This window comes from Lissotriton vulgaris, unplaced genomic scaffold, assembly GCF_964263255.1.
Source record: "Lissotriton vulgaris unplaced genomic scaffold, aLisVul1.2 SCAFFOLD_557, whole genome shotgun sequence".
NCBI classification, from domain to species: Eukaryota; Metazoa; Chordata; class Amphibia; order Caudata; family Salamandridae; genus Lissotriton; species Lissotriton vulgaris.
In genome coordinates, this window is record NW_028254212.1 from 1,039,147 (window position 1) to 1,060,931 (window position 21,785).

Genomic DNA, 21,785 nt, shown 5'->3' on the forward strand with positions numbered 1-21,785 from the left:
ATGTAAAGGGGTAGAGCACAACATTTCAGGTAACGATAGTAGAAATGGGTGAAGTGTAGAAAGAGGAATCCGCTGTAGAGCGAATCAAGGAATTTGAAAACATATATGAACTAGAGAAAGAGAGGTGATGTTAATATGGCAATATCGAGTTGTGTGGAAATTAAAGAGGAAGAGACAGTTAGGTAGAGCGATCCGTACAGATAACGTTTCAGAGAGATAGTTGAGATGGAGGAGGTGAGGTGAGAAGGAGGTCCAGAAAATGATGTGTGTTTGAGTGAAAGAGCAAGTGAGGGAGAGAGAAAGAGAGAATAGTTAATGATTGAGGTAGAGCAATAGTGGTAGCCAGAAAGTAGTAAGATATTTAGAGAGGTGAAGGAAAGGGAACAGAGGTAGAGGGTGAGAAAGACAGGTGCAGAGACTGAAAGAGAGGCAAGGGTGTGGTAAATTAAATACCGTACAGGTTTTTCCGTATAATTAATGACAGGTAAAAGAATAGCTCAATCAAATGAGAGGCAGAGTCCATGGTATCTGAGTCATACGGGCTTTAATCAGGATGGCTCGAGCCATGGAAATCAATTCCATCAATACAAGGGTTCGGGGGTATATGCAATGATGGCAAAAAGATGTCAACGATTTATTAACAGTACATGGCATATATAGTAAAACTGTAAAATGGCAATGAATACAGGAGGCGTGACAAGTGAAATGTATATGATAAGAACACATGTGTGTAGCAAAAAGGCGTGTACATGGGTGTGCACAGAGGCGTGTACTGGAAACGTCACAGAAAAGTGTCATAAGTGGGTGGGTGCGTAGAGGATTTTGCAGAGTCAGCTGAAACCTATAACCTGGATGCGCGCGCAGTTAGCATGACGTGTGATTGACGTAGAACTGGAGAAAGCTGGGGGTCTGACTTTTAGCACTAGTAGAGGAGACATAAGTCGAGCATGTCAGATCGACCTGTTCCTATAACATATCCGATATCTTGTGTTTGGGGGATGTCTAGTCTGAAGTAAAAGGTCTCTCGGGCAGAGGCTATTCTATACTGAATGCATATGTGTCTAGGTGCAATGCGCGGGGCCATGAGCCTACCATGGTAACGGGAGCAATGAATTTCATGAAGGAGACAGGAAGGCTTGGCCCTTTGCTCTGCAGCCGGGGATATGTTACCTATATCACTAGACAGGAATGTGTTTTCGAGGAGGCTGAACTGGCTACGCTGATAACTTGAAGGCAAAATACTGTTTTGGCAGGCAGGCCAGGCCGAGCCAGGCACCGCTTCGCTTGGCAGGAAGTAAGGCAGAGGTCAGGGATGCATCTCCATGCTGCAGCTTTCAAAGGCAGGGACAGAAGTGGTTCGAAGGCAGAATTCAGGGCCTAGCTCGGCAGAGCCAGGAAAAAACATGAAAGTGTACCATGTAAAGACGTTGGCAAGGCATATTTAGAAACTGAATTATCGATCCATTCATGGTGGATCTGATAGAGGACATGTTAACGTTGAACGCAAATGTATTTGCGTCTTCAAATTCGGTTGTGGAGGGAAGTTACATGCACATTAGACTCGTACATGGAGACGTTGGGGTACACGTTAGGGGACATACCTGACCATAAAAATTTCAATTACCTCATTCCCTCCTTGTCCCCTACGGACCCATCAAGATATATCTATTTTCATGAGACCATCTATCTGTTCATATAACATCATTTGTTCTTCTTTCTTTATTCGGGAATGGGAACGTGAACTTGAATGAGGAATACAAGCTGTGGCGCACAAGCCGCAAATCGCTGGCCCACATTGTAGACATAGACAACAACTGAATACTATGGCCAATATAATTCCTAGGAATGACAGTAGCTTCCATCCCCAGGCTGATATTACACTCCAGAGCCAACCGGACCAAGTCCAAGACCCTGGATTCTGGTGTATCAGATGAGCAATTTCGTGAAGCCTGGTTGGATCAAGAGTCTATATGGGGGCAGTTTAGCATAGTATAACCTATAGGGTTAGCTTACCAATTGGAGTAAGCTCCTCTTAATTTAGGTCAAATGACTGTTATTCCATCCGGAGAAGATTCCAATTTAGAATCAGGTTTGTTCTAAAATAAGGGATTTGAAGCCATATTAATGTTTCATCCACTATGTAACTAATAATTTCACGAGTATTACCTCTGATTAAAATGCCTACCGTTTATTTTATGAAGAGACAATCCAATTTCGTTGGGTTTTGTACAGTAAGGGTCAGATAGCCCAAAAGCAACAATCTAAAAACTTAGTTCTTGGAAGATATATCATGGATGTCATTTATATAATTCACCATTAGATGCTGGTAATGAACCTTTTACATATACTGACTAGAAAGATAATACAACTTGATATAATGCAGGATCAGGACATGGGGGCTTTCTCTCTTTGATAGTAAATATAAGTTTAGATGCCATGCAAATGTTGGCAAGCATGATTTTTATCCCACACGTTAGCGTAGGCATTGTACCAAATGTAACTATAGCTATAGATAAAAGTTCCTAGCACTTTTTCCTTTTCATCTTTTTAGATTGTTGCTTTTGGGCTATCTGACCCTTACTGTACAAAACCCAACGAAATTGGATTGCCTCTTCATAAAATAAACAGTAGGCATTTTAATCAGAGGTAATACTCGTGAAATCATTAGTTACATAGTGGATGAAACATTAATATGGCTTCAAATCCCTTATTTTAGAACAAACCTGATTCTAAATTGGAATCTTCTCCGGATGGAATAACAGTCATTTGACCTAAATTAAGAGGAGCTTACTCCAATTGGTAAGCTAACCCTATAGGTTATACTATGCTAAACTGCCCCCATATAGACTCTTGATCCAACCTGGGTACATCCCTAGTGTGTTTTTTAACCGTCTATTATGTATTACTCATGGTATCTACCCACCAACAGTTTCTAGAATTATGAGGTGAATAGGCCCACAATCCCCCAGACTACTTGGGTTATGTAATTAAGCAAGTAGCAGAGTCTAATTGTATAACAATGTGTTTCTAATATGTGCTTTAGGCAAATTTGTAAATAGGTGTTAATATTGTGTAGTTAAATGATATTTAAATAATTGGCACTCAATAGGGTGTGGCACAAAATATTTTATTCTTTACTAACTGCCACATGATTAAGGTTGTGGTTCTTTTTAACGTGTTGTCAGTAATTGAGATGTGCAAAGTAATGTTTTGTATTACATTCCTTGTATATATTTTAATTGTGTGTATATGTGTATATAAATTGTTTGTAGCCCTGAAGAAGTCCGTGGAGGACGAAACGCGTTGGCTACTGGATTGAAGAAATGAATAAAGATTTATAACTTCAAAAAACATCTGAAGACTCTGCTATTCAACTCACTTAATAATTTTTGATTGTTGTGAAATGGTTATTAGTGTAACAGATCTCTAAAATATTGACATGTGGGCTGGATCAATTGCTAAAAAATTGTTTGTTAGAACAAGTTTCTTGTTTTGGGAGATCTAGGGAAAGGAATCTCCGATCCGTGTCACCACATAACATAACAAACTGGGCATTATACAGGATAGGTGCAATCGTGCAGTAAACCCCATTTCCCATCCTTCTGCACTTGCATTTGTCTCTCTAGTGTCTTTTCCTCCCAGGCCCCTTCTTCGGCTCACCTGGTGATTTGATCAGAATCCATGATTGCTTTCAGGAGGATGTGACAAGGGATGGCTAGGCCAAGTCACCTGAAATGTGTCTTTTGTGGAAGCAGTTAATGGCAGGATTTAAGGCTTCATCTTTCTGCACAACTCTCTGTGGCAGTCATGGTGTACGAGCTCTACCTCTTCAAAACAGCTCTGACTGTATGTCCTATCAAGTGTGATTGAAGCTGTAAATTCAGTTTGATACACCTGGAAACTTCACAACCCTAGAACAGTTGTACACTCCTTGTAACAAGCATTGCTGTTATCCTTGGAGTCGCACACATCGAGTAGTTCTGCAAGCTGACAGAAATGATATTGGATTCAACCCAGATCTGTGGCAGGGGGTGAGTGTCTGAAAAGTTTCAGCGCTCCGTCCATCATCTCCTTGTGTTTGCTTTGTTCACCCTAAGTGTGATGGGTATGCCCAGACGTGGGTTCCTTGCTCACTTTGCCACTGGATTCAAGCTAGCCTGGCTGATCAATGGTGATACCCTGAAACCGGTCCCAGGATGCTTGTTTCCGGTTCAGGGAAGACCTGGCTTGGCAGTTCGGTCTGGACTGTTCCCATGAGGCACAGGGTCAAGACTGATTTGCATATACCTGGGTCTGAATGGGGTGGCGAAGTGAGCTAAAGAATGATGATGGATTCAACCTAGATCTCCGACTGGGGGTGAGTTTCTGAAAGTTTACTCTTTAACCATGCGCACACGCACCCTCTGCATCTGCTTTGTTTGGGGCGGAAATGAAATGGCAATCTGCACCATTTTGGTCTTGATTAAATTAATTGCCGTCCTTACTCGGAGCCCAAGGGAGCGGCAGATAGAGCCCTATTGTGAGTGAAGGACTCTTGTCGTTTTGTAACCAACTCACTTGGTTATGTGATGTTTAATAATTGTTATATATGTTATATATGACTCCCTTCAGTTAGCCATATGTCATTAACAGCACATTGCATTATGATATTTTTGCACCCATACTAACATGGCTTAAACCCATACTACATGTCCCAGAATGTTATCTATCCTTCCTGAAATTTAGGACTTTACGGTGCACTGTGCAATGGGGTCACTTTGTGACCTTGTTATAGTACATCAAAGATTCAATCTGGTCTCAGTGTGTGGGTTTAAACTCCTTTATATTGGGAAAGGGTCCAGAATGGGCCCATTTGGGGTTCTTACTTGTTTTCACAAATACATGTTCAGACCTTGTACTTCGATTCTTGTTTTTTTTTATTAGGGGGAGATTATCGCTCTAATGGATTAACAGTTTTGTTAGAAGGAAACAAAAGTCTATTTTTACAAAAAAATATTAGTTTCATCTTTTTTAATACGTTTCTAAGCGCTTTTGCCCACAGTTCTATACATTTAACTCTTTGATTTCCAAACTTTGTTCTCCAAAGTATTGTGAGGATTTTATTAAAGCAGATTTATAAAGTCCAGCTAATTACCCACTAGGGTATCCAGGCCCTGGTAGCCATGCTGCTCGGGTGAATCCGTTCAACAACCAGGTCTTGAGTCCCTCCCTGAATGGAGGTTGAGGCCGGAGGTCGCAGCTGTTCCAGGACTTTGCTGCGAGGTAGGAGAAGGAGCGTCCCCTACGGTTGCTTCGGCGGATGCGGAGCGGTGTGAGACAGGGAGGTGGAGCGCAGATGTCTGAAGGGTTGGTGGAACCTTAGGTGTGGTGGTTGATGTATGCTGGTCCTTGATTATGCATGGCTTTGTAGTTGCGGGTCAGCGTCCTGAATTGACACCTTTTGTGGACAAAGAGCCAGTGGAGTTTCTTGAGGTGTGGGGTATTGTGGGTATGTCTGGGGAGGTAGACGCTGAGCTTGGCCGCTGAGTTCTGTATGGTCTGCAGTCTCTTCCGGGTGTGTTGGTAATTCCTGCATAGGGTGTTGCCGTAGTCCAGGCGACTAGTAACGAGGGCTTGAGTGATAGTGCGTCTGGTGCTGATTGGGAGACATTTGAAGATCTTTCAGAGCATGCAAAGAGTGACGTAGCAGGCGGAGGATACTGCGTTGATGGTTTTTTTTTTTTTGTTGGTGAGTTTGTCCAAGAGGATGTAGAGGTTTCGGGTATGGTCTGTAGGAGTGGGTGAGGGTCCTAGTTCAGCAAACCACCCAAGAGTCGTTCCACTAGTGGGTGTTGTTCTCGAAGATCAGTTCTTCTGTTTTTTCTGTGTTGAGTTTGAGGCAGTTGTTTTGCATTCAGTTGGCAACGTTTGTTCAAACTAGCATATGAAACTATACCTTACATTTCATTGAGATATTAAGGGTTTGGAGAACCCCGGGCAACACATATTTGGGGATCCCTATTTGGAATACATTTGAGTTTATTACCACTTTTAGGTTCAATTGATGTCCCTGTGATGGCAAACAAAGATTGAATCATGTTAAACCTTCAGAACCTGGAGCCGTCAAAAGCATCTAAAAGCCCAAGCTGACTATAGTCCACCAGCCAAGTACTATCAAAAGAAGCTTGAACAAACATTGATACAGATATTTATTTTTGAGTTTGGGTCTAGATCTTTTACTTACAAAAACATTTTATGTGGATATCCAGCCAGCTTGTTGTTCCCATTGCAGGGAAACCTGCTACGTTTAGTGGACTAGTGCATAATATTATAATAAAAAGACATATGCATATAGCACTTGTAATTGTAGCTTCAGTTGCAGAAAATTTGTTTCCGTAAATATAGCCCTTTCACCATTGCATTCCTTCTACAGCAACGAAAAATGGAAGCACTGCTCGGAGGATTTTCACAGTCCCATCTCAAAACTCCCCTTTATTTCTCTTTCCCTGCCTTGTCCATCTTCACTTCTATATATGTGTAAACCTCTCCAGCTAGACAGTTACCTGTGACCCTGCTGAGTAAGTTAATGGGACCGGCCAGTATACAGGAGATGCACTGAGACTGAAAGAGAACAGTATTATTATTATTATTTATAAATTTATAAAGCGCCTGGTGACCCGGAGGCATCCCCGCGCTATAGAGTTACAACATCCAAGAGGAGGAGGGGACCGGAGGACTATTTAGGGAATAGGAAAGTCTTTAGTTTTTTTCGGAATAGGGCGTGGGAGGGTTCTAGACGCAGGTGGCGAGGCAGTGCGTTCCACCCTGAAGAGGCTTTGACCGAGAAGCGGCGGCCGCCGGTACGAGCCTTCTTAAATTTAGGGACGATGGCCAGATGCTCATCGTCCGAGCGCAATGACCTTGAGGCTTTGTAAGGGGCGACTAGGTCTTTCAGGGCGGCCGGGCCGGCACCATTAATGAGTTTATGACTGGTGCACATTGCTTTAAACTCAATTCGCTGGCGGACAGGGAGCCAGTGAAGGGCCTTGAGGGCCGGTTGGCAGAGGCTCTAGGGGGGAGATCCATTATGAGCCTAGCCGCAGCGTTTTGTGCCCGTTGGAGTTTGGCTAAGGTGAACTCCGGTGCCCCAAGGTAGACGGCATTGCTATAATCAAGTCTGGCTAGGATGAGCCCTTGAACCAGCAGCTTCCTGGAGAGCGGGGGGAGGAGGGGGAGGATCTTGCGGGTAGACCGCAAGAGGCCAAAGCATGTTCCAGTGGTCTTGGTCGCCTGGGTCTTCATGGTGAGGCTTGGTTCCAGCCAGACGCCTAGCGTTTTGACTTGGGTCTTAGGAGTGGGAATCTCGCCAAAGGTGTCTGGCCACACAGCGGCGGGGATTGAGGACCATTTGTTACCCAGGAGCATAATTTCGGTTTTGGCACCGTTCAATTTAAGGGAGGATTCGCACATCCAGGAATAGATGTCCTGGAGACAGTTCCGCAGGCTGTCTGGATGTGTGTCCAGCTGGGAGAGGGAGACGACAAGTTGGGTGTCATCAGCATAGTTGACAACCTTGATCCCATAGGGGGTCACAACATCTTCCAGAGGGGCCATGTAAACATTAAACAGGGTGGGACTAAGCGAGGACCCCTGCGGGACTCCGCATGTGAGTGGACGGGGGTCTGAGCGAGAGTTGCCGTCCCACACCTGAAAAGAACGGCCTGAAAGGAAGGAGTTGATCCAGGCGTGTGCTGAGCCCACAATTCCTGCTCTGGCCAGGCGATGTAGAAGGACACGGTGATCCACCGTATCAAAGGCGGCACTGAGGTCCAGGAGGATCACCGCCACTGATCCTCCTGAATCAAGAATGCGCCTTGATTCCTCAATGACGGAGAGGAGGGCTGTGTCCGTGCCCTGACCGGGCCGAAAGCCGGTTTGAGAGGGGCGCAGGATTTTGTTGGTCTCAAGGAATTGAGAAAGTTGGGAATTAACTAGTTTCTCTGCCATCTTGCTGATGCAGGGAAGGAGTGATATAGGTCTATAATTAGACATATCGTCAGGATTCAGGTGGGGTTTTTTTAACAGGGCTTTGACAACCGCGTTTTTCCAGCTGGGCGGCACTGTGCCTTGTCGCAAGGAGATGTTAATAAGATCCCTAATGGTGGTGACTATGCTAGAAGCAGCAGTTTTTAATATTCTAGCCGGGGCCGGGTCAAGAGGAGAGCCGCTTTTCATTTTGGCTAACGTGGAGGTGACCTCAATGAGAGAGGTTGCTCTGAAGGAGGACAGCCGCGGGCTGTTCGTGCCGACCTCAGAATCAGTGGGATTGAGAGGGGTAGTCATGGGAAGAGAGTCCAGTATTCGCGAGATTTTAGAGTCGAAGAAAGAGGCAAGGTCATTACTTCTGTCTGGAGGGGCATGGGGGGCGGTGGGGGCCAGCGGAATGTTGAGGAGTTCTTTGACAATCAAGTATGCTTCTTTTGAGGAATTGGTGGCGTTTTGTATTCTGTTGTCGTAGAATCCTGCCTTGGCCAGTTTGAGAGCTGACTTATAGCGTCTTACTGCGCTATTGTAGAGGTCTTTGTTACTATGTTGCCAGTTCTTTCTCCATTGCCTCTCGGCCTTTTTACATTCTTTGCGTAGGACCCTGAGGTCATCGTTATACCAGGGGGCTTGGCCCTTAATCCTGTTTTTGATCTCCCGATTTTTTATGGGGATGAGTTTGTCAAGGGTGGACGATATCCAGTCTCTGACTTGGGAGTCGGCGGTGGCGGGGTCTTCAGAGAGGCAGGGGGTTGAAGCGTCCAGGGCTGTGGACCAGTCCTCCACCGAGAGTCTGGCCCACGCTCTATCTCTGGTAAAGGTGGGGGGTGGGGGGTAGAGTGAGAGACATGAAGTAGAGGTGGAAGGGAGAGACGGAAATTATGTAGAAAGACATGTGAGGTGGAGAGGAAAAGAATATAGAAAAATTTGAGGTAGCCGGATGGAAAGATGAAGAGTGGTAGATAGAGGAAGATGTGAAAGAGAGGTAGAGAAATAGGTAGAGTTTAGAGTGAGGTAGGGAGAAGGTAATGTAGAAAGGCAGAAGAGGACAGTATTCCAAGGGTGGGGGGAGAGAGAGAGGTAATGTAGATAAAAGGTGCATTAGAGAGAGGTAAAAGCAACAAGAAGTGGTCGATGCACGATAGAGAGTGCAAAATGTAAAGGGGTAGAGCACAACATTTCAGGTAACGATAGTAGAAATGGGTGAAGTGTAGAAAGAGGAATCCGCTGTAGAGCGAATCAAGGAATTTGAAAACATATATGAACTAGAGAAAGAGAGGTGATGTTAATATGGCAATATCGAGTTGTGTGGAAATTAAAGAGGAAGAGACAGTTAGGTAGAGCGATCCGTACAGATAACGTTTCAGAGAGATAGTTGAGATGGAGGAGGTGAGGTGAGAAGGAGGTCCAGAAAATGATGTGTGTTTGAGTGAAAGAGCAAGTGAGGGAGAGAGAAAGAGAGAATAGTTAATGATTGAGGTAGAGCAATAGTGGTAGCCAGAAAGTAGTAAGATATTTAGAGAGGTGAAGGAAAGGGAACAGAGGTAGAGGGTGAGAAAGACAGGTGCAGAGACTGAAAGAGAGGCAAGGGTGTGGTAAATTAAATACCGTACAGGTTTTTCCGTATAATTAATGACAGGTAAAAGAATAGCTCAATCAAATGAGAGGCAGAGTCCATGGTATCTGAGTCATACGGGCTTTAATCAGGATGGCTCGAGCCATGGAAATCAATTCCATCAATACAAGGGTTCGGGGGTATATGCAATGATGGCAAAAAGATGTCAACGATTTATTAAAAGTACATGGCATATATAGTAAAACTGTAAAATGGCAATGAATACAGGAGGCGTGACAAGTGAAATGTATATGATAAGAACACATGTGTGTAGCAAAAAGGCGTGTACATGGGTGTGCACAGAGGCGTGTACTGGAAACGTCACAGAAAAGTGTCATAAGTGGGTGGGTGCGTAGAGGATTTTGCAGAGTCAGCTGAAACCTATAACCTGGATGCGCGCGCAGTTAGCATGACGTGTGATTGGCGTAGAACTGGAGAAAGCTGGGGGTCTGACTTTTAGCACTAGTAGAGGAGACATAAGTCGGGCATGTCAGATCGACCTGTTCCTATAACATATCCGATATCTTGTGTTTGGGGGATGTCTAGTCTGAAGTAAAAGGTCTCTCGGGCAGAGGCTATTCTATACTGAATGCATATGTGTCTAGGTGCAATGCGCGGGGCCATGAGCCTACCATGGTAACGGGAGCAATGAATTTCATGAAGGAGACAGGAAGGCTTGGCCCTTTGCTCTGCAGCCGGGGATATGTTACCTATATCACTAGACAGGAATGTGTTTTCGAGGAGGCTGAACTGGCTACGCTGATAACTTGAAGGCAAAATACTGTTTTGGCAGGCAGGCCAGGCCGAGCCAGGCACCGCTTCGCTTGGCAGGAAGTAAGGCAGAGGTCAGGGATGCATCTCCATGCTGCAGCTTTCAAAGGCAGGGACAGAAGTGGTTCGAAGGCAGAATTCAGGGCCTAGCTCGGCAGAGCCAGGAAAAAACATGAAAGTGTACCATGTAAAGACGTTGGCAAGGCATATTTAGAAACTGAATTATCGATCCATTCATGGTGGATCTGATAGAGGACATGTTAACGTTGAACGCAAATGTATTTGCGTCTTCAAATTCGGTTGTGGAGGGAAGTTACATGCACATTAGACTCGTACATGGAGACGTTGGGGTACACGTTAGGGGACATACCTGACCATAAAAATTTCAATTACCTTAAGGGCATGAGAGAGAGGTATAGAAAGGTGGAGCAGAGTGAGGTATGTTGGATGAGAGGTGAGGTAGACGAAGCTGAGGAAAAGAGATCAGAGATGGAGAGAGGGAGGAGGTATATAGAGAAGTAGAGATAGGTTAAGCGGACGGTGAGGTGAAGTACAGAGAGGGTGATAAAACACACTCATTTCACTGTAATTGCCACCAGCTGACGGAAAATGTTAGGGTTAGGACTAGGCAGATCAAGCATGAACAGGAGCATGTGTGGGTTAAGTCTGGGCAGAACACGCAAGCACAAGAGAATGTTAGGGTTAAGGCTGGGCAGACCACACATGCACAAGAGAAGGTGAGGGTTGAGGCTGGGCAGACCACGCATGCACAAGAGAATGTGAGGGTTAAGGCTGGGCAGAACACGCAAGCACAAGAGAATGTTAGGGTTAAGGCTGGGCAGACCACGGATGCACAAGAGAAGGTGAGGGTTGAGGCTGGGCAGACCACGGATGCACAAGAGAATGTGAGGGTTTAGGCTGGGCAGACCACGCATGCACAAGAGAATGTGAGGGTTAAGGCTGGGCAGACCACGCATGCACCAGTACGGAGCAGATTTATCATTTTTTAGTGCACCGCAGTGCAGCAGTTAGGTTAAGCGCTGTGACGTGCGAGTGTGAGAAAGAAGCGCTGAGCCAGATTTATGAAATACAGCACGCTGCTGCTCACTACCCCTGCACAAGTGCACAGTCTACCTAGTGCCATACAAAACCTTTACACCATAGGGCAGAGGTGTGTGTACTGTCTAGCATGGGATTCGTACTGGAAACACACCATTCCAGTATAAAATCCTATACATAGAGTAATCCTTGAACACTCCAGAGTTTGTGTTTGTGCAGTGAAGTGCTGCACAGGTTGGGTTTGAGATGTGAAGGGCAGCTCACATGCAATGTGTGGAGTGTTTGAAGAAGTGACATAGTTTTTCTGTGTTATCACCTGCTTCAGTGGCTTTTTTAACATAAAATTAACAGACCCTCAGTACTCTCACAATGCGATATTGAAGCCTTGTACATTTTTCCATATTTCCGCGCATCGCTAATATATGAAGTGTTGCGTGTCCATGGCGGTGATAGAAAGGAGTTTATTTCTTACAGAATGCTCCTCCCACAGATCTGCTTCCTCCTCAGATACTGACACCTTCCAACTCCCTCAACAGCATTCCACATTGGGTATTGCCTCAGAGACTCTGGGATGTCACAGCTCTGTTGAAGAGACTGCAAGAACTTTGTGTGAAGAGTGAGCCGTGATTATTTGGGGTGTTACATGTGATTGTGCAGATCTGTGCCCACCCTGTGTGTAGGTATCTTGGAGTAGGGGATGGCTGTGAATGGCCTGGACGAAGCCTAATCTTTCACTACAAAATGTATGGAAGTGATTTGTGTGTGCGCGAGACAGTGTGTATGTGCTTGTTTGTGATTGGTCCTCTTGAGTGGATTGAATCTATATGAGTGTGTAAGCGACTGATCCGTCTGATTACTTATTTCCAGTGTGTAGGTCTTTGTGCCTGGAGATCAATTGTGCTTCACATGTGTGTGTGCACAATGCCTGTAATTGTGCAGCATTGAAGATGTGGTTAAGAGATATCTAGTTTGTTACATTAATCCATTTACAAATGAGGTGTGAGTCTGTACAAGTGAGAGTTGGAGTTTGAGTACACAATTGAATGGACTTTTTAAAGAGCAATTTATTTTGTGTGATTGTTTGTTGCAAACATTTTGCATGTGTGTTGCAAGCATTTTGCCAAAGACAAGCCTGTCTGCTGCCAGCCACACGTGGCTGCATCCGCTGGGACCAGGAATCCCATAGTATACTCAATATTTCTCCTCTTTAGCATAAGATCTATTGTCTTTCAGGTACACAGATTTTAGTATCTCCCCCATGCTTGTCTCGACTTTAGAAGCAAATGACGTGTATGCTAGCCACACATATCTAATAATCTGATGCTCAACAGCCCTCACTGCAGACCAACAAACAATAAGCCTCTTCTACATCCTCAGATTGAGGAGTCGTTAAAAGCGGCTTTACTAAACCCACCCTCCCTAGGCAAAGATAAGGTGGAAATACTCAAATTATTATAATCTCCTAAACCGGATATCCTGTTCTTAACTGAAACCTGGTTGTCAGAGGAATCTACTCCAGATCTCCAGAAGCCATACCCGAAGATGACCAAAAGAGAAGGAGCTCAGAGGAAGGAGTGAGATAGCAGCACTTATTCACCAGTGGATCCACAAATCTGTTTTACAAATTACTCCAACTGAAGGGGTAGAACTACTTCCCGTTCTACAACTCGGACCCTAAAGATAATGAATTTGATGAGTTAATGGTGTTGTTGAGTTTACACCAGAACATTACATGCTCAGGTCACATAAAACAAAATCCCTCAGATCTGATCTGGGCGTATAATTTGAATCGACCCAATATAATCATCCCTCCTTGCTTACGGTCCAATCAGTATTTTATCATCAGCGTTGTATTCCGGTAGAGTTTTCTAACGTGATCCAGAAGCAGCAAATGAAACCATAAGCACATGGCGACACATTAATACAGAGCCAGTGTTTTCAACACTCTCACAATCCCACCCCCGCCCCTCTTCCCATCAATAGAAGACATTCTCTCCAAAGAAAAATAATCCACTCTGTGGCTCAGACATGCTAGTGACCCACACCCCTCCAATCCAACAGTGTGTTATAAACAGCACTAGACCGGTGCCCTGGTACAAGCCAGAGTTAAAGGAGGTGAAACCTGCATTGCGTCTACACTGGCAGGAAAGGGATCATGAAGAGAGAAAAAACAAATTTAAAACGGAACTTGAAGAATATAAGGCAAAACCGCACATGCAAAGCCCTTTTAATAGGCAAATGATAAAAATACTTTTTTAATATCCTGAATGATTTGTCGCCCCCAGATGAAATGAGGACTTCCCTGAATCCTATCGAGGCATTCTTTGACAATCTAAATACTTAACAAAAAAGTTTATTAAAGATAGTATAAACGAACGAAGCAGCAGTAATTCTAAAGTTAAGTCTGAAAGAACTCAACCACCTTATCCTCGTTTGAAGAAATAAACAATTTCCATGAATTTATGATCACGGTCAAATCCTGGTCTCCAACTGACCCTTGCCCTGCAGCAGTCATGGAATCTCTGACCTCATCAATCAATCCATCAGCATTTATAAAGCATACCCCATGGATATCTGGGCGCTGAGGGTGCTGCGTCTGTCGAAAAGCCAGGTCTTGAGCAATCCCCTGCTGAGTGTTTTCATCAATTCAGCAGCTCAAGCGATCTTTCCAAGTGCTTTTCAAACTGCTTTAGAGCTTACGTTACTGAAAAACCAGGGAGAAGTTCCTGATATAACAAAGAATTATAGGACAATTCCTCTGCCCCCTTAACCTGCAAAAAAAATATTGGTCAGGGAACTGTCTTCAAGAGGTTCCAGGCTTTATAAATACATCAGCTCTCAGATAATTCTTATCAATGGAATGTCAGCCTCATCACTCCAGTTTCAGAATATGATGCAATTTGATGATTACTTGATGAGGTTCAATCAGCTAAAACTGAATATTGACAAAGCTGAGAATGTAATTTGAAAGAATAAGACCAACGTTTGGAGCCAACTTTACTCACCAACAAAAATGAGATTGTTACCGGAGCCTAAACCCACAGCTAAAAGCCTCTGAGTGATAATCAATAGCAATCTTAGCAAGAACCAGCAGGCTGGAGCAGTAGGATGTAAATGCAGATTTATACTGAAACTACTTGAGAAAATAACCCCACTCCTCCCACTTTAGGCAAGAAAAGCAATAGTGGCGGCCGCTGTCCTGTCTAGATCGCATTATGCCAACCATGTATATGTAGGAATACCCAATAACACCATTCATAGACTACAAGTAATTCACAGCGATGCAGCTTGTTTAATACATCATTTACCGAAGTGGACACACACCGCACCTATATAAAAAAAAACAAATCCAGTCTAAGACCCTCTGCCTCACCTCTAAAGGGTTGAGAGGTCTAGCCCCTCACTTCATTGCAGACCAGGTGGAAATGCATACAACCGTACAAAACCAGAGATCTCCTCACTTGAATTTACTGTCTACTCCGAAATTACAGAAGATCAGATCAGGTGGACGCAGCTTTGGTACAAGCTCCTTCCATTCGGATCTCTCTCCCGGCGAAATCCATTTTGAATCTAACTTCAAGTGTTTTTCCAGTAATCTCAAAGAAATACAAGCCTACTCGTCCTACATTCTTACCTGGTCTGATTCGTTGTCTCCACTTTTTATGTATTTCGGTTTCAGTTCCAAGAAGCCTCAGATTGAGCATACGCTCTACATATGCAATAACATAACAAGCATTTTGTAGATCCTGTAGAGGTTTGGTATGGTGGCGCGTGCTTCAGTCACTGAACTGAATATTGCAAAAGAGAGGTGTACAGTGCAAGTGAGAATGATAGTGCAGTCTTGTCTGCTAGGGTATTATAAACCTTTCATTGCTGCAAGGTTGTTACAGTATTCAATTTTTTTCATAAAAGTGTGCAATTTGAGCCGACCATGGAACCGACATACGTTGGAACACATTTCAAATTAGTGCCTTTCATAATATATGAACTATGTTATGGATATTGTTAAATTTTAATGATTGAATTTTTTTCTGGTTTTAGAAATTCGCAATTTCCTCTGATCACACTGGGGTTGATGACACAGGAAGGATTATTTTGACATAGTTGTCCTGTGATAACGTGTTGTCTTTTCAATTTTCCTCTCCTCTCTGCAGACACTTGAGACTTGAAAATCAGAGTACCAGAATGGGCAGAAGACAGGCTCCAGGAAAGAAAGCGAAAGCGCAGGGTTCACATGAATCCGTAAGAACCACAGTCCCATCTTTACCTCTTCATGACATCTCAGCTTTGAAATCCCGAAATGATGCTCAGAGGGACCAGGACCTGGAACCGCTTTCAGAGAACCTGCCCCACATTATTCTTTTATCCACGTTGGAGGAGTTGGAAGCCAAACTGGATAATTTACTGAATTCTGTGGAGAACGTACCTTCTAGAGTCGCTGGGATGATTAAGAAAATCTGGATAGAAAAGGAGCAAGGTTCCCTAGATACTGGTGGAGTGTCTTTGGAGATGGTCTGTCTGGGGAGCATCAGAGATTGTGCTGTTAGCCGGTCTCCTGCGACACCTCAACCTGATAGGCCAGGTGGACCGAGCTTGTGTCGTCAGCCGGTATTCTCTGATGGGCATGCACCAAAGCAGGACTGTACACTCTCTTCTCCGACCAATGTTCAAGGGCGTCCAGAGGAGCCAAACCTTTATCAACAGCCAATGTTTCTACATCAATTTGACCCACAGCAGGACCAATGCGTGCAACCTGGGTTTCCAGATGTAAACGAGTTACAGCAGGACGAATGCATGCAGCCTGGTTTTCCAGACGTACACGAGTCGCAGCAGGACCAGTGCATGCAACCCGGGTTTCCAGATGTACACAAGTCGCAGCAGGACCAGTGCATGCAACATGGGTTTCCAGATGTTCACGAGTCGAAGCAAGACCGGTACATGCAAACTGGGTTTCCAGATGGAAATGGAGTACAGCAGGATTGTACTGTATCCAGGTGCCCTCAGACAGATCCTCCAGGCAGATCACTGGAGGCAAAGCGGTGTCTTCACTCGGATTTTGTTGTTGGCCAGGCACCAGAGCAAGACCAGAGCGTACAGTCAGCGTTCCCAGAAGAGTGGGAGCCAGATGAGCCCCTGAAGCAAGAACCATCCCCATTGTCTGATAATAGCTGGGACCAGCAACAGAACCTCTGCCCACACTCGCTATTTCCTGAAGGACACGAACCACTGCAAAACCACTGTATACAACCCACGCTACCTTATGGGAAGGAACATGATGATCCCTTAGAGGAAGAATTGATGTGTTTTGATTTCCAAGATCCCCAAGAGAACCGCAGTCTACAACCTGTGTCACCTGATGGGATGTTATCAGACGAACACTTAGAGTCTGGGTTGTTGTCCTTTGATGAGTTGGGGTCACAACAAACCCAGTGCCTACAGCAACACCTATGCTTGAAGCAGGAATTTCCTTATGCACAGGATCCAAACGTGAACTACGAGCGAGAATCTATGCGCCCTGAAGCACAGGAACCAGAGCAGAAAGACAAGCTAGAACAGACCTGTGCAGATGCACCGGGTTCAGATCAGAACAACAAGGTGGAACCAATGCACACTGCTGCACTGGATCGAGAGAGAGAGTCAGTGCTTTCTGAAGCACAAAAAACAGATCAGAACACAGTGGAACCACTACACCCAGAGGAGCAGGATTCAAATCAGAACTACAAGCTAGAACCAGCCTGTACTGACGCAGAGGGCTCAGATCAGAGCTACATACTCGAACCACTGCACCCTGAATCACAGCATCAACATCAGAACTGCAACGCAGAACTACTCTGTCCTAAAGAGCGGGGTCAGCCTGTGCCCCCATCATGCATAGAACTGGACACAAATACTGCAGATGAAGACGCCCCCTCAGACTCAATGGAGACAGGACCAACACAGTCACATTTATTGCCGTCCAAAGCCACCTCAGGTATGTGTTTCGCTATACATAGACACTCAGAGTGCATACTAACACATGTAACCTCTTCAAAATGCATATGTGCAGATTTTAGAAAGTCTCCGACGGGATTAGTATGGTTTGGGTGGAACCCACTGAGCGATACTGACCTCCAGAGTACGAGTACACAGGGTGCTGATGTGTCCCTGCATTCTCCGCCTCTGTTTCCACACAGGACTGCATCCTTCCTGTGCAGAAACAGGCCTGATTATGGGACTCTGCATGAGAGAAATAGGCCAGTAGCTCTCCTTGTCCGTCCTCATTCCAGACTGAGGAACTGGAAATAGCGTTATTCATGGGAGGAGTTACTGGCCAGAATCGCACGTAATAGTCTGATGCAAGTGATGTGGTGTTCATTGAGAATAGCAGACATGTGCAGTCTAGAGAGGGAACTGTTTCCTGTTGCACCGTTACATTCGGTCTCCAGTTCCTGTTATAAAAAGCCTTTTATGTATTCAGGCTCAACAGCCGGGACAACAAAGGATGTTTTCTCACTGCAGGTCTCTCTAGGAGTGCACACCTCCTCATGATAGACAGATACACAAAGTGATTTGTTATGTGACTTGTGAGCTCACCCACCGACCTTTTAGCTCAGTCCCAGGTGTGCTATGAATGGTTTTAAGGGAAGATAAAAGTAGCAATGATCTCCCTACAGCAGCATCCTGCCTTTAGCAAACCCTTTAATTATGTAAAATGTCATCGGATGATCTCATGTAAAATGCTGAGTTAGGGTTTGTACACCTGTAGTGGGAGTTATGGATTGTGGTTCTAACTATAACTTGCATATTGCAGTGGTTTGATCAGTTTTAAGTTTTATCTATAAATGCACGTTGCCCTTGTTTTTTAAGCACATTTTAACTTTTTTTAGTTTTTTTAAAGATCCATTAAGGTGTTATAACAAAACTAACTATAATTTCACTTTAACCTTATTCAGTGAAAATATATTAGGGATAAAGTACCCCTGGCCACACATTATAAGGATATTGCATGTCAGTGAGGAGTTCCATAACTATATAGAGCAGGGGTCTCCAAACCGGTCCTGGAGGGCCGGATCCATGCCAGATGTTTTGGATATCCCCATTGAGATACATGTAGTAATTTAAAAAATCTGACATGGATCCGGCCCTCCAGGACCAGTTTGGAGACCCCTGATATAGAGGAACGAGGCCGAAGGCAGAGTTACTTTATAAGGTTATGGGATTCCGAGGTGACTTGCAGTAATCTTATAATGTGTGCCAGGTGATACTTTATCTCATATAATACATGTTCACACCATCACATTTCCCACAAACCACTTAAAACCTTGTTGCGTAGCTCTTTCATATGAATGAGCAAACATGTTTGCAGACATGAAGAATAAAAATAAAGCCTCTAATGCAGAATTAAACACATCAAAAACCTGTGGGATATTAGAAACAGTTCAATACAAATCATTAAAAAAGCTGCAGTACCTTGGAACATGTAGAAACATGCAGAAAGATTCCACGATTCCACTTTTCCTCTATCTAAGGGGCTGAATTATTAAGCATGTTCTCTCTGCTTGTCACAGTAAGCTAGCAAAATAGAGCAGAAGAAAGAAAATCAACGTTCCATTTGTTGCTTTAACCCATTCAATGCTCATGACGGAACGGTTCCGTCATGAGCATAAGGTGGCCTGTGCTTATGACGGAACCGTTCCGTCATGGTTCCATAGGCCCAATGGAACGTTCAGCACCGGGGGAAAATTCGCGCAGCACAGAAGGGGTTAAACAGCTGCTTCAATTATGTTTTGTTAGACCTGGCATCATTGGCGTGGGTTTCCCTTCCTCTTTTCGCTTCCTATCTTTTATGTTGGCTGGATTTAGATGCTCTGAGGGCCGTGCCACTGCTAATCAGTGCCACAGCCCGAATGCTCCACGTGTAAAGATAACTGTATGAATTAGGATAACCATAATGCCTATGTCTGTGTAGCATGTTCTAATAGCGAGTTACCCTCCATTTAACTGTTACTATCGTGAAGCTATCCATTCTCATAGGCCAGAATGGGCAGGTTGACGATTACATTCGATAATCCTATCTGACCCCCAGAACCTGATAGTAACTTTGAGTTTGATATGTTTATGCTCAGGACATTGAGATACACCTTTTTAGTAAGAACCATTTTATATATATATATATATATATATATATATATATATATATATATATATATATATATATATATATATATATATATATATATATTCCATGTTCGAAAATGGCTCTTCTGGAAACGCAGTATTTTCTAGCCTGATCTTTCCTGTAGGATTTGCTAGTATGTGTAGTGGCCGTCTGGTTTTGGAGCAGCAGGGCCAGCTGGGTCAGACCTGGCTGGAGAGAGAGATCTGTATTCAGAGCATGGGGAGGGGTGACTCTGTGATCTGAGCAAGGCCGAGCCTGGCAAGGTGAATGATGGCACTGATAGCAGACCCCCACATCCTGCCATTCTGAAAGGGCAGGATGTCACCTCGTAAACCAAGTGCTCCCTGACCCCACCATACTGGTTCTGACTGGATTGAGTGATTTGTGGCTTTAGAGAACAAAGACTTTTTAGGTATAAAACGCTGCGCTGGAACCTTGTCCAGGTGTTTTCCTTCTGTATGTCAAGACAAAACCCTTTCCGAGTGAACAGAGGAAAGGACTTTTGAAACTTTCACCAAGTTTGCTGAAGAAACTACCTGAGGGCCTGAATCGAGAGCGCCTCCTGCTGAAGTCTCAGGGACGTTAGACTTCATCCCTTCAGCTGTCGGAATTCCTGTTCGAGGAATTATGCTTGCAGGTGAAGCCTCCGTGGAGCAATCCGGAGCCTCTAGTTCTACTGTGAGGAACGCGGACTGGGAACCTTCACTGAATCTGTTTGGGCCGCTGCAGCTAAGAGAGAACTGTCACTGCTGAGAGCCTGCCTGAATTTGAACCTCTGGAACCTTCACTGAAATTGTGTGGGCCGCCTCAGCTAAGAGAGAGCTGTCGTCGCTGAGAGCCCGCCTGAATTTGAACCTTCAGAACATTCGCTGAATCTGTGTGGGCCGCTGCAGCTAAGAGAGAACTGTAGCCGCTCAGTACCCACCGTTGTGCCAGCCTGGTCGAGACCATCCTTCATCCTGTGGGCCGCCATAGCTAAGGGAGAGCTGCTGTCCCTGAGTGCACGCACCTTCGCCAACTTTACATCATTGTGGTCTGTCCTGTGGGTCGCCCCAGATAAGAAAGAGCTGCTGCCGCTGAGTGCCCGCACCTATGCCAACTTTGTATCATCGTGATTCATTCTGTGGGCTGTCGCAGCTAAGGGAGAGCTGCCGCCGTTGTGTGCCCGCATCTTGTTCACCTTCGTCAAAAGGATTGACGCTATTGACTCGTGGGCCACCGCAGCTAAGAGAGAGCTGCTGCCGCTGTGTGCCCACCACAGAGCTGCAAGACGAGAGTCGTCGCTACCACCAGACCGGGCCGCCGCAGCCGCGTGCTGCTGCCACTGAGAGCCCGCCTGTCCCCGAGTGCCAGAATCATTGTGGGGGCACGCTGCTGACCCCTGCAGCCAAGACTTGTGGTTCCTGGGAGCCCACCTGTCATCGTCTCCGCTTCTTCGAGAAGCTGCGTGCTGTGTCCCCTTTTAACTGCAAGTATCTGGTGCACAACGGGTCGCGTAGGCCCCGGCCTTGAACTCAGTCAGTGTCACGTCTGGTGAATACGTTATTGCCTTTTTGAGTCCCTACGGGTTTACATGCAGTGTAGCTTGTTAAAACGATTTGAGAGTCTTGAGTTAAAACTTAGATAAATATATTATTTTTCTATACCTACTTGAGTTGTGTCCTTTTGTGGTGTCGTTACTGCCTTATTGTGCATGGTCATAAATGCTTCACACACTGCCTCTGAGAGCTTAACTGCTCGTGCTACGTTACCACAGGGTTGAGCAGGGGTTGTGAAAGGGGGTAGGCCAGTTGCCCTGACTTAGGAAGAAGGGTCCCTATTTGGACATTGGCGCCAGCCATTGCCAACTAGAGACCCCCATTTCTAACATCTTTTGTGACCTGACCTGCCTTTCACCCTGGCTGCTGGCTCTTGCAGCAGGCATTGACCTCGGAACTCGACGGTAATAACTTTATAATAGTCGAGTTCTGATGTCTTTTCTTTTTACTGAAAAGTAGCTCTCCCGCCTAGGGAGAGGGCGCCCCTGTGCACAACTGCAGATGGACCAAAAGGTCTGATTCAATCAATCCAATGTTCAATAAAAGAGTGTTCAAAACGGGGATTTTTTCATCTTTCCAGTTTTATTGGAATGTCTTGTTTTAGGTGCTTTCATGTATATGA

At 44.9% G+C, this 21,785-nt stretch overlaps 1 protein-coding gene across 1 annotated transcript; it reads left to right on the plus strand.

Moving 5' to 3' along the window:
- The first annotated feature begins 15,627 nt into the window (after positions 1–15,627).
- Positions 15,628–21,137, plus strand: LOC147659636 (uncharacterized). The gene is made up of 2 exons (XM_086951593.1): positions 15,628–17,438; positions 20,818–21,137. Exons 1-2 carry the CDS (start codon positions 15,653–15,655, stop codon positions 21,135–21,137), a joined length of 2,106 nt encoding a protein of 701 aa, XP_086807719.1. The 5' UTR covers positions 15,628–15,652.
- Positions 21,138–21,785: the final 648 nt, after the last annotated feature.